This window comes from Pestalotiopsis fici (genome assembly GCF_000516985.1).
Source record: "Pestalotiopsis fici W106-1 unplaced genomic scaffold PFICI_Scf_4, whole genome shotgun sequence".
Classification (NCBI taxonomy): Eukaryota; Fungi; Ascomycota; class Sordariomycetes; order Amphisphaeriales; family Sporocadaceae; genus Pestalotiopsis; species Pestalotiopsis fici.
In genome coordinates, this window is record NW_006917094.1 from 2,296,376 (window position 1) to 2,307,717 (window position 11,342).

The following is an 11,342-nucleotide window of genomic DNA, read 5'->3' on the forward strand; positions in this document are numbered from 1 at the left end:
TGTTCATGAGCTCAATGAGTATATACACTGTGCGTCGGCTTCTATTGCCACCCACCAAGCTTAGGTACCTACCTAGGTTAGGTATGTAGGTACGCATGATTTAGTGCACGTATCTGAACGCAACAACAGCTTCACCCCCGTGTCCAGCCTTGGAACCTGTGATTTGGCTCTGACCGACCGAGCCGTGCTGCTCCTCTTCTTCTAGTATCTTGTTCTGCTTCTTCAAATAATGCCTAGTGGAAGTTTGTCAAGTCAGCTTTCCAATTCGCAATGACTGGCTTGAGAAAACGTTGGGTGCTTACTTGAGATAGATCGCCATGCCTCCGCAGACCACGCAAGCGCCGGACATGACACCGCCGCCGGCATAATATCGCGGCTTTTGGCTGTCGGGGAACATGTAGGCAGTATACCAGTGGGCCATTCCAGCACTATCATCTCAGAGTCAGTCGATGATGCCAAGGAAACATTGGAAGCTTTGGTGCTACTCACGACATGAAATTCACAATGGCCAGGGCGGCAGCACGCTTCGACCGTGGGCGTGGCAGCGACGCACTGACCCAGCTCACACACAGGTTATAAGGGGCATAGGCGCCTCCAGTCATGAGAAACATGGAGAAGTAGCGGCCGCCATTGGTTGGCACGAACATGGCCTAGAGTGGCTGTTAGCAAATGGTGAAAGCGCCATGTCTAGAGTACTCAATCTTACAAGAAGATTGCCTAGGAGAGCAAAGCCCATGGGAACGGCAATGTGGTAACCACGCTCATGCTTGTGCGATGCATGGAATGATACGGCGAGCGAGACGAAGAAGGCAAAAAAGTAAGGGGGAGACGTGAGGAGTAGTGTCTTGGTCGAATCAAAGCCAAGGGTGCCGACAATGGAAGGAAAGAAGTTGTTGAAAGACTGAGCCGTGATGAGGGCCATTTGCATGACGACAAACATGTACAGCTTGGGGTCTTTGAGGGCTTGTTGGAGTCCCCACCAGATGGACTCGACATCCTCGTCGGCAATACCGGCATTCTCTCTGCGAATGCGCCATTCCTATCCACCATTGTTAGTGGACGGTGTCGGTATGTACTGAGCTGAGCTAGGGTCTACTTACGGCAATCAGCTGCAAGTCTCTAGGAATAAACATGTGCTTGCTCTGAAGCGGATAGTCTGTCAATAGGGGCAGAAGCAGGACGGCAATGACAACAGTCATGGAGCCCTCAATGATAAAGAGCCATTCCCATGCTGGTCTGCCTCCAGCCCCTTCCATTCGAGACGTTATACCGGCAGCAATAAGCCCCGAAAATGCCGTTGCCATCATATTGCCACCATAGAGGATCGCGACTCGGGGCGGGAGTTCGGCTCGAGTGTACCAACAGCTCATCAACACAAATACGGCCGGCAGGAAAGGCGCTGCAAAGCTAGTCAGCATGATTGTATAGCGCACACGGAACGACGGACCACGAACCTTCAATGAGTCCAAGAAGAAATCTCACAGCAGCCAATTGGCTAAAGTTCTTGGTAAATCCTTGACTCATCGAGAGCACACCCCAAAGCGAGGTGACGAGACAAATGTAGTAAGAGGGTCGAACCTTTCCGATGATCATGTTGGATGGGACTTGGGTGATGCAATCTATGAAGCATTAGCTACGATAGACACCTAGAGCACAGGTAAGCGTCACTCACATCCAACATAGAACATGAGCAGACATGTATTGTATTGCTCGTTGGTCATTCCAAGAGTATCGGTCAGGCCGACAATCTTGGCACTAGCAATGTTGTTGCGGTCTCTGGGAACTGGTTTAGTAAGATTCTCCGCGAATTCGTACTCTTTCCATCGTGCTTACAGAATGTTGAGAAGAAACAGTATAAAGACAACCGGCATCATGGTGAAATCCAACCGCCGCGTTAGCTGACGCTCGAGGCGTTTCCGATCATCCTGTGTCAAATGAGAAATCTCATCTGGCAATGGGAGTTCATCCGGAAGCAATTGTGTGCACTTGTCAACGTGCTCTGCCGTGTGTTTCGGGGCAGTGATTGTGTCGGACATGATGTTGACTTGGAGCAATGTTGGAAGCAGCTCTACTCCCGTAAAGTTTCAGTCATTGATAGGGAAGATCACTTTGGGCGATGCTTGGCCATAAGAGGTTCATTAGTTTCGAGCGTCTCCATACAATGCTGACTATATCCGAGTCTAGTGTCCGGTGCACTGGCGCCTATCATGCTATAATGGCCCCATTCCATGGCCCTGGAGACACGGAGAGAAGAGCGCTCCTCTTTCCAAGGGAGGCTTATCCCCGCATCCGAGACGTCGTATCTGCGGGGACCCCAGAAAGATCGACACTCACCGTTCTTGAGATATACCATGTAGACGGTCGAGACGGTGTCGACGTGGCGGTGACTAGTAGGCCAAGACCGTCCATTCACAAGACATGGAAATAACACCTGTCTTGGCAGAGTTCAGGGAGCCTGGTCAGAAATCCATGGCTATCCTGTCGTGCCGTGACGCATCAATGCGCATCATTCTGATTCCACCGTGGTTGGTACAACGTTGCAAGCAGAAGAGAGGAGCTTTCAGGTGTAGATATTGACAATATTTACATGGCCAGATTGAACCTACACACAAGACCACCTAGGCTTCTACGAATGTCTATTGCTTTTGAGTGGCTATCTGTGATGAAATCATCTTGTAGAAACCATCTGAGTTTCTATTCATCTAAGCAGGCACCGATTCAAAGGCTTGCTTATTTACAGGTGTCAAAGGCTCCCCGATAAACTGTCCCGTCGGCCCAACTACAGCCAGAATATTCTTCATGGCATTGAGCTCAAAATTGATTCTTGTGTTCAGAGCTCCTCCAGCAATGTGTGTAGTGAGGGTCACGTTCTCCATGGCTGCCAATTCCTTTGACACCTGCGGCTCGTGATAGTGCACGTCCAGGCCCGCAGCGGATATCTTGCCGCTCTTGAGGGCTTGTACCAGTGCTTCTTCATTGACGACCTGACCTCGTGCGGTATTGATCAACCTTGCTCCAGGTTTCATGGCTGCAAATGCATCGGCGTTGATGAGGTCCTGAGTGTGCGCATTCAGTGGCGTATGCAGACTGACACAGTCCGCGATAGATAGGAGGTCGTGTAGAGAGGAGTGAAAGACTGCGCCGAGTTCCTTTTCGACATCGTCGGGCGCCCGCACTACATCGTAGTAGTGAATCTCCATCCCAAGTGCCGCTTTTGCCTTGTAGGCAAGCTTTTTGCTAATGTTTCCGAGCCCGACAATGCCCAAGACATGCCCCCGGGGGTTGGCTGATATAGTGGCTATGAGCTTGTGCGTGGCATTGAACTGGTTAGGGTCGCAAGTTCGCGCTGCCAATTGTGATCGTGTAAAGTTTCGAAAGACTGAGAGAATCATGTACAGGCCAGTATCCGAGACAGCCTCGTCACTTGCACCGGCGCCATTGGCGTACCATATCTTTCGTCGACCCAAGGCATCGACATCAGCCCAGTTGAAGCCTGCGCCAGCTGAAGCAAATATCCGTACGGAACTTGGTAACAGAGAAATTAATTCTTCATCCCAGTCTCCCATCTCGCCGCCCGTCTGAAAGTGAGGACGATAAATGGCGGCAAAATCGCCAAATTTCTTGTCCTTGAGGGCCTGTATAAACGTCGTACGGTCGGGGCAATCATTTCGTACCACTTGAAATTGTTTGCAAAATTCATTTTCGTAGAACTCGTGGTTGTACTTGATGGGTTCCCCGATATGGAGGACAATTGGTTTAGACATGGTGTCTCTAGCTGATACTGGCTGCCTTGACTCTTTGCAACTTTCAGGTATTAGATAAAGTTTCTTGAACAGACCCAAACAGTTGGTATACTCTAATTGAGAATTGCTTCAACAATATCCAACCTTTAGTGCATCACTAGTGGGAATGCATCTTGTTCGGCATCAATGGCTTACTTCTCCGAATACTATAGTCATAGTTGGAGATTGTGCGGGGAGACGGGTGCAGGTGTTCGTCGCTCGGCAGAGAGTAGTGAGGGGATGATGTGTGGAGATCGGACAGAAGACCGAGATGCGACAACGCCGGCAAACCCCACGACCAACTCTAAGATCCTCAATTGGGCAATGCTCATTGGCAATAGTCGGAAGTGAGCAGGGGATCGGCAAGGGGTTATCTTGGTGTTTGCAACCATGACTGCTAGGGTGGCGGACAAGATCTAAATCGAGACATCTCCACTGACTTACACTGTTCACCTGCAGTCAGTCATTATTGAGAGTGCACAGCGTTATCGTCATTGCCAAAGCATTAGAACATGGCTGTATCACAGGTATCGCTTGACGAGCTGCGCAAGCATGATAGGAAAGAGGATTGCTGGATCGCAGTACATTCAAAGGTCTGGGATTTCACAGAGTTCGTTGACGAGCATCCAGGCGGATCAGAAAGTGAGCTAAAGCATTCATATCCTCAGTGAAGGTCGAGATGATGCTAATGGACACAGTTCTTTTGCAATGCGCGGGGACTGATGCAACTCGTCAATTTGATGAAGTTCATGCGCCTGGGATACTCGAAGAGAATCTGTCAGACGATAAGCTGAAAGGGGCCCTGGCGGTAGAAGCGAGTAGCCATGTTGTTCATCGCAAGGAAGCCGTGCCTGAAGTCACGAATGATCAGAAGGTTGTGGCAAAAATCCCAGATGCGCTCGGCCTACCAGAGCTTCACACCCTGATCAATGCTGCCGACTTTGAAAAGGCAGCCAGCAAGTCCTTGACGGCCAAAACATGGGCCTTTTACTCATCGGCAGCTACCGACCTGATCACGCACCAGCAGAATAAGAGCCTGTTGCGACGTATCATGATCCAACCACGGATTTTGCGCAATGTCAAGCATGTCGACTATCGAAGAAGAATCCTGGGTTGCGACAGCAGTGCTCCCTTCTTCATAAGCCCAGCAGCCATGGCACGATTAGCCCATCCAGACGGCGAGCTTGCCTTGGCCAGAGCAGCTAAAACAGAGAGCATCATACAATGTGTAAGTTGAAAGAAAGTCAAAACCAGGTCAATTTTGGCATCTTACAAAATTTCCAGATTTCAAATAATGCGTCATATCCACTCGGAAGCATTGTGCAGTCAGGCGATCCGAAGCAGCCGTTTTTCTTTCAACTTTATGTGAATTCAGAAAGACAAAAAACAACGGAATTGCTTCTGAAAGCCAAGGAGCTAGGGATTAAAGCCATCTTCGTCACGGTAGATGCGCCAGTCCCCGGGAAACGCGAAGCCGATGAGCGCATCGCAGCAGAAGGGGTCCAGTCCGCCATCAGCGGGGCCAAGGCGACAAACGACAAGAAGGGCGGTGGCCTTGGGCGGTTGATGGCTCAGTACATTGACAAGTCCCTTACTTGGTCTGACTTGGCTTGGATCAAGAAGACTTCCGGCCTCCCGGTTGTACTCAAGGGGGTGCAAAATGTGCAAGACGCAAAAATGGCCGTCGAGTACGGCGTCGAAGGCATAATGCTCAGTAATCATGGTGGTCGATCACTGGACACGTAAGTGGAATTCTTTGTCGGTGTTCCTTCATCTGGCTCATAACATGTCTGCAGCGCCCAGCCCGCGATACTCAACCTCCTCGAGCTGGGGCTCAAAGCGCCCGAGGTATTTTCAAAGCTCGAGGTTTATGTAGATGGAGGCTTCGAGCGCGGCACAGACATTCTCAAGGCAATTGCCCTGGGAGCGACGGCGGTGGGAGTCGGAAGACCCTATCTTTACTCTCTGGTACATGGCCAAGAAGGCGCGGAACATCTCACCCAAAGTAAGTATCCTTTCAATTATGAATGTGTACATGAATGCTGACAGTCCCAAGTTCTGAAAGACGAGATTGAAGTCTCCATGAGATTGTGCGGACTCACTAGCCTGGAGCAAGCTACACCTGACCTTCTCAACACTGCGGACATTGATCACCTGGTGAGGCAATCAAACAGGTTTCCGAGCATACCACGGAGAAAAGGAGGGGCAAAGCTATAGATTCGTCATCGAGAATTATTAATTCATGTTAGATAGTTGAAGATGATGCATTCTACGAATGCCACGTATTTACAACCAGTGTCCACTTGCCCTGGTTATTCATGCACCTGTTCTATCAAGACAACCATCGCATGGACTCCCATAATTATGTTGAGGAGCTTCAAGTGTAGCCTTTGATCTCTACTAAAGCAGCGCACCAAAGTCTAAACACGAAATTGGAAATGTTCGTGGCAATTATCCACGACAAATATCTCACAAGATGTTATAGAGTTGGAATCAAATCTACATACCCTCCACATTCCTCGGACGGTATCCGGCCTCCAAATATTGGCATTCCTCATCGGTCAGTTTCACACTCAACGCCTCGACTGCCTCCTTGATCCTTTTCTCATTGTTCAAACCGACAATAGGCCAGCAACCCTTGTGCAAGACCCACGCCGTCGCCACCAATGCCATGCTGACACCCTTGTCCTTGGCAACCTTTTCAACGGCATCAACAATCTCCAGGTTCGCATCCTCGAACCACTTGCGCGTCTTGGTATCCGTCTGGCTTCTAACACTGCCTTCACCCGCATTACCACCCGACGCCACCGCCGACGACGACGAAGCCGGCTTGGCCAGCATGCCCCGGGCCAGGGGACTCCACGGGATCACGCCCACGCCCGTCTCGCGGCAAAAGGGCAGCATCTCGCGCTCCTCCTCGCGGTACAGCAGGTTGTAAAAGGGCTGCATACTGACAAACTCGGTCCAGCCGTGCAGCTTGGCCGTGTACTGCAGGCGGGCAAACTCCCACGTCCACATGGTCGAGGCGCCCAGGTAGCGGACCTTGCCGCTCATGACGACCTCGTGCAGGGCCCGCATGATTTCCTCGGGCGTGGTCTCACGGTCGAGGCGGTGGAGTTGCAGAACGTCTGGGAGTAATGTGTCAGTCCGTGGACGAGGTATTAGTGGCCATCGCGGATACTTACCGATATAGTCTGTGCCCAGCCGCTCAAGACACTTATCCACGGCCTCAAAGATGTGTTTACGGCTTAAACCCATCTGATTCACCAGAGGCCCATCGTTGACCGAGGCTGGCCGTGATTCATCGTCCATGACGGGATTATAAATCTTGGTCATGATGACCACCTTGCTCCTGGGAATATTGAACTTTTTCAGGGCTCTCCCAAGAATCACCTCGGACTTTCCATTTGAATATGTATCCGCCGTATCCTTTTGAGAAATGTCAGTTTCTTGAGAAATGACCGCGTCTGTTTCTTCCAGAACCTTACCCACGTATTGATTCCATGATCATAAGCCGTCTTGATGACTTTGAGACTTTCCTCCTCGTCCAATATCCAAGGCGAGCCTTCCCATTTACTAGACCCAAAGGTCATGCAGCCGAGAATGACCTTGGAAATTTTGAGGCCACTGGTGCCTAACCTAAAGTCTTTTAGAATAATGTTCAGAACATGAAACCGGAGCATCTTGCCTTGTGTATTCCATTATTGCTATAGGCTCTGGATCTATGCAGAAATTGGCGATGGAAAAATCGCTGATCAATAATTCGTAGCTAATTGTGATATTAGGCGGCGGCAGAAATGAGCAGTGATGTTATGTAAAAAAAAAAAAAAAAAAAAAAGCTATATCGCATCGCGAACTTGGCCCTAGACTTGATGACATCTACGTGATCGATCGGTGACTGGTTTAAGCGAGCCTGCTTGGTAATGCCCCCGCTCCGATCGCCATCCATCTCGGGGGGGACTCCCGGTATTCTCCCCGATACGCCGGGGGCACAATGCAATTCTGCGGGGCAGTTCATGTAAGCATTTCCCGCATCGGACATAATTCCAGGGGCCAGTCTCGGGCAAGAAATTACTTTAGAAAAAAATTTATATATTTCTTTTCTAATTTGTTTCTCTATCTTCTTTCTTTCTCCACGTTTTTCTTTTTCGCTTATTCTTTCCACTTTCGCAGATTTTTAAAAAGGATGCTGCCTAAAGCTATGATACCCCAGGGCTGAGGGTCCTCGATTTTGATGGGTTGGGAAGGTTCTTCCCTCTTCACAACCAGCTCCAGATGAGTCGAGCCGGCAACGTTTGTGAACTGGAGAGAGTTAAAGGCTGAGTTCATGTTCTACGGAGTATTTCGAATTGTCTAAATATAAATATTTCCCCGGAAGTCGGTCTAACGTGGATGCGTCAGAGCCAGGGCATCCTTAAACGAGCCACACTTCGCGAAACCATGATCTATACCCAACCCGTTCTCCCCAGCTCTTCCGTGAACCTAAATCGCTGTCGCTGAAGCTTGAAGGGCTGTTGCCGGATCAATGTGTACACTATAGCAAACGTGGACTAAGATCGGTCGTTTCAAATGCCGTTGGACCGTTGCCAAGGTGTATTATCGAAGCACCAAGGTTCATGTCAAAGTCCGTCAGAAAGCTTGCGTCGAACAAGGCACTTTCGCCATCCAATCCCAAATCTCCAAAGTCTGGAAAAGCGTTTGGATCTAGCGTAGCTGACGAGACATCTATACTTCTGTTCACTTCTTGCTGTCGGTAGGACTCCTTCAAGGTCTTGACTATCCTTTCCAGTCCTTTTGCCATCATATTCACCAGGTGAAATTTGCCAGCTGCAGTCGAGTGGTACAAGTCAATAAGCTTGGAGATCAAATCAATGACGACTGTCCTTTCGAGGAGCTGGTCGCCGTACGTCATGACCAGCTTTGCCAGGAACATGGCTGCGAAAGCCGTCATGGAATGCATGTAAGAGGGTATGCCGATCAGAGCGGGCCGAATCTCCGGGTCACTGATTAAGGTGTTGATGATCGCGACAGCGGCCGTGGTTGCAGAAGCAGCAGAATCCAGGAACCGCGGCGGAATGTCGGCGTTTTGTAGCCCGCGAAATACGTGGCTGTATAAATGCAACTTGGTGAAATGATAGTGCAACAAAACTCCCTTTCGAGGAAACCGCCCAATGTGCTCATGGTGCTCTATCGGCAGATAATGTTAGCTGTCTAAACAACGCGTGAGTAGTAATTGCAAAGTTCATACCTGGAAGTGCCGTGGACCATTCTCGAAGCCATTGATCAAGCCTAGGAACAGTTAGCTACAGATCTGGAGTGGTATATACCACAGTATTGGCGAACAGGTTTGACTTACTGGCGCCCGAAGCTGGCGATCTGCGTGTGATAGACTTGTGGCACAGGCTCTCCCTTATCGGCCCCGAAGAGGTCATGAATATTGTGAATAATATTCAACAATGCAACCTGGCTTACAAGGCGCTTGTCTTCATTGGTTCTGGTGGACGATTGGAGGAAAGCACCCCAGCCTTGAATGACAGGGTCCTCACGGATGACAGAGGGCCGATCATACAGCGTTGACAAATGCTGGTCGCAGATATACATCACATACCACAGCCGAACAAAGTCTGCCGACTCTTCATTGCCGTCATTGATTGCTCTGTTGTAATGGCTCATGAGATTGAACTCTGTGGCCCGCCGGATTGCATACCCTGAGACGGTCCAGTTGATCTCCGAGAGCCAGTACGAGGCAATACACTGCGGAATCATAGTCAGTATTAGGCTCTACATAGTCCAGCTAATGTCACGAAATTCGCACCAAGTCAACATGGACAACTGCATTTATGCAGAATGTTGGCCGAGTGTGCTGCACTCACCATGGCTCTCAAGTAGTCTCTGTCAATATGTCGATTGAGAAATGAAGATGCAAGTTGACGCCTGAACTCTTTGCTGCATATTCCATAGAGAGAGTTTCCTTGGTGATCATGTAACGCAGCGACTGTCAGTATCGAGGCGGTGAGGATGCGGCTACTACGTCTTGACGCTTCCAACGTCTTATGCCGCCCACCGATGCCATACATGAAATGATCCAAATGATTCATGTAGAGGCTGAAAAGACGTTGAGCTTCTTCGAGTGGTAATATTCCTCTCGAAATAAAGTCATCTATGGCTGCACCGTGCTGCCTTGGTACCTCATTTGATTCGGTGGTGTCTGGAGACCGCAGAGCGCTGAGCTTGGTTAGGTGATATAGAGACTGTATCGGGGGCTTTGGTAGATCATGATCATCCTCAGGTAAGGCTTTTGGTGAGGCATCACACGATGGTAGCACTTCATCCTCACGGTGAAAGTGATTTAGTTCCTCGGAGCTTGGAGTATGCAGTCTCTGTTTCGAGCTCTGTAAGCGGCCAAGAGGAGGCAGATTCAGACTGCTCAGGACTTTTTGGAGATGACTGTGCATCATTTCGATATCATGTACCAGTTCCTGAGATGATCTACATATTGTCGTTAACAGAATTAACCTGCAGATGCGAGTTTGAGACAACAAAAGACTGTCTACTTGCAGTTGGCCAGTCACTTACTCTGAGCGCTCGCTTATCAAAGTCTGAAGACTCTTGTTCAACACACAGCCCTGTTGCGTTACTTAGAAGCGAGTTATTTGTGCATATATCTAGAAGACTCACGAGTTTCTTCTCGTCACATCTCCGGCAAGGGGGACCAGACTCGTCCATTATGCACTTGATCTAGTGCATTGTCAGCATATACTTTGGTAGCTCAAGACCCTGGATCTCGGGCGCATCATACCTTGTGTTTCCTACATGCTGCACAAGCCTTCACCTTTCTAGAAATGTTGGGAATAAATTGGGGTAGTAGATCGCTGCTTGGGACAGCGTTGGCAGAAGCCTGTCTTTGCTCGACGAGCGAATACCTCCGAACCCCCGAAGGAGGCTGTATTGATGATTCGTCATCCCGAAGAGCTTCATCCCACGACCGTTTGGACATGATTTCTTTGAAGTCTCTTGCACTTGACCATGTAGAGTCATTTCCTACCTGAGGAGAAATTGAGGGGAAGTTTGCCAGTCTGCAACGGTGGAATTAGTTTGTCGTGGAGAAGCCCTGGGGATGGGGCCATTTGGGGGATGTCCAAGTTAGTGGGTATCGCCTGGAGCTAGGCCCCTAACTGGTTCAAGTTGACGCGGGGTCTGGCGGAGTATTACCCCAGACTGGCACCGTCAGCCCCTAAGCGTGCTACATGATAGGGGCGTTGGACGCGACACGCGGATCCCATCCGAAATGCTGGCGCCTCTAGCGGCATCAGTGCGCAGGTTGATGCGATTCAACTCTTGTCGTTTCTTGAAAGGGTGAAGTTGTTGAGCCTACACAACGTGGCAAATGGTGCATCGTATTTGCTTCATTCTCATACTGATTGAAGAAAGAAGAAAGTAACTAGGTACATGGCGATGATTCGGACGTGGATAGAAGAGCAATGCCACAACGTTTAGAAGGGGAGGAACGGGGGTTGTGCTCCGCTCGTAGTTACAGCTTTGGCATTTCTAACCTAGATA

At 49.7% G+C, this 11,342-nt stretch overlaps 5 protein-coding genes across 5 annotated transcripts; 1 reads left to right on the forward strand and 4 right to left on the reverse strand.

Moving 5' to 3' along the window:
* Nucleotides 1-100: 100 nt before the first annotated feature.
* Nucleotides 101-2,036, reverse strand: PFICI_06703 (uncharacterized protein; the record flags this gene model as incomplete). Its single annotated transcript, XM_007835284.1, has 8 exons — nt 101-233; nt 303-428; nt 490-650; nt 707-1,039; nt 1,101-1,399; nt 1,455-1,619; nt 1,673-1,776; nt 1,834-2,036. 8 exons carry the CDS (start codon nt 2,034-2,036, stop codon nt 101-103), a joined length of 1,524 nt encoding a protein of 507 aa, XP_007833475.1.
* A 666-nt stretch (nt 2,037-2,702) lies between these two features.
* On the reverse strand, nt 2,703-3,764 carry PFICI_06704 (uncharacterized protein; the record flags this gene model as incomplete). The annotated part of the gene is made up of 1 exon (XM_007835285.1): nt 2,703-3,764. The coding sequence occupies one exon, from the start codon at nt 3,762-3,764 to the stop codon at nt 2,703-2,705; it is 1,062 nt and encodes a 353-aa protein (XP_007833476.1).
* A 530-nt stretch (nt 3,765-4,294) lies between these two features.
* PFICI_06705 (uncharacterized protein) lies at nt 4,295-5,999 on the forward strand (the record flags this gene model as incomplete). The annotated part of the gene is made up of 5 exons (XM_007835286.1): nt 4,295-4,424; nt 4,481-5,010; nt 5,067-5,524; nt 5,579-5,787; nt 5,839-5,999. 5 exons carry the CDS (start codon nt 4,295-4,297, stop codon nt 5,997-5,999), a joined length of 1,488 nt encoding a protein of 495 aa, XP_007833477.1.
* Nucleotides 6,000-6,281: 282 nt separating this feature from the next.
* Nucleotides 6,282-7,465, reverse strand: PFICI_06706 (Putative aryl-alcohol dehydrogenase; the record flags this gene model as incomplete). Its single annotated transcript, XM_007835287.1, has 3 exons — nt 6,282-6,910; nt 6,968-7,211; nt 7,271-7,465. The coding sequence occupies 3 exons, from the start codon at nt 7,463-7,465 to the stop codon at nt 6,282-6,284; spliced, it is 1,068 nt and encodes a 355-aa protein (XP_007833478.1).
* Nucleotides 7,466-8,316: 851 nt separating this feature from the next.
* On the reverse strand, nt 8,317-10,779 carry PFICI_06707 (uncharacterized protein; the record flags this gene model as incomplete). The annotated part of the gene is made up of 7 exons (XM_007835288.1): nt 8,317-8,969; nt 9,031-9,071; nt 9,139-9,536; nt 9,656-10,271; nt 10,359-10,408; nt 10,461-10,520; nt 10,582-10,779. 7 exons carry the CDS (start codon nt 10,777-10,779, stop codon nt 8,317-8,319), a joined length of 2,016 nt encoding a protein of 671 aa, XP_007833479.1.
* Nucleotides 10,780-11,342: the final 563 nt, after the last annotated feature.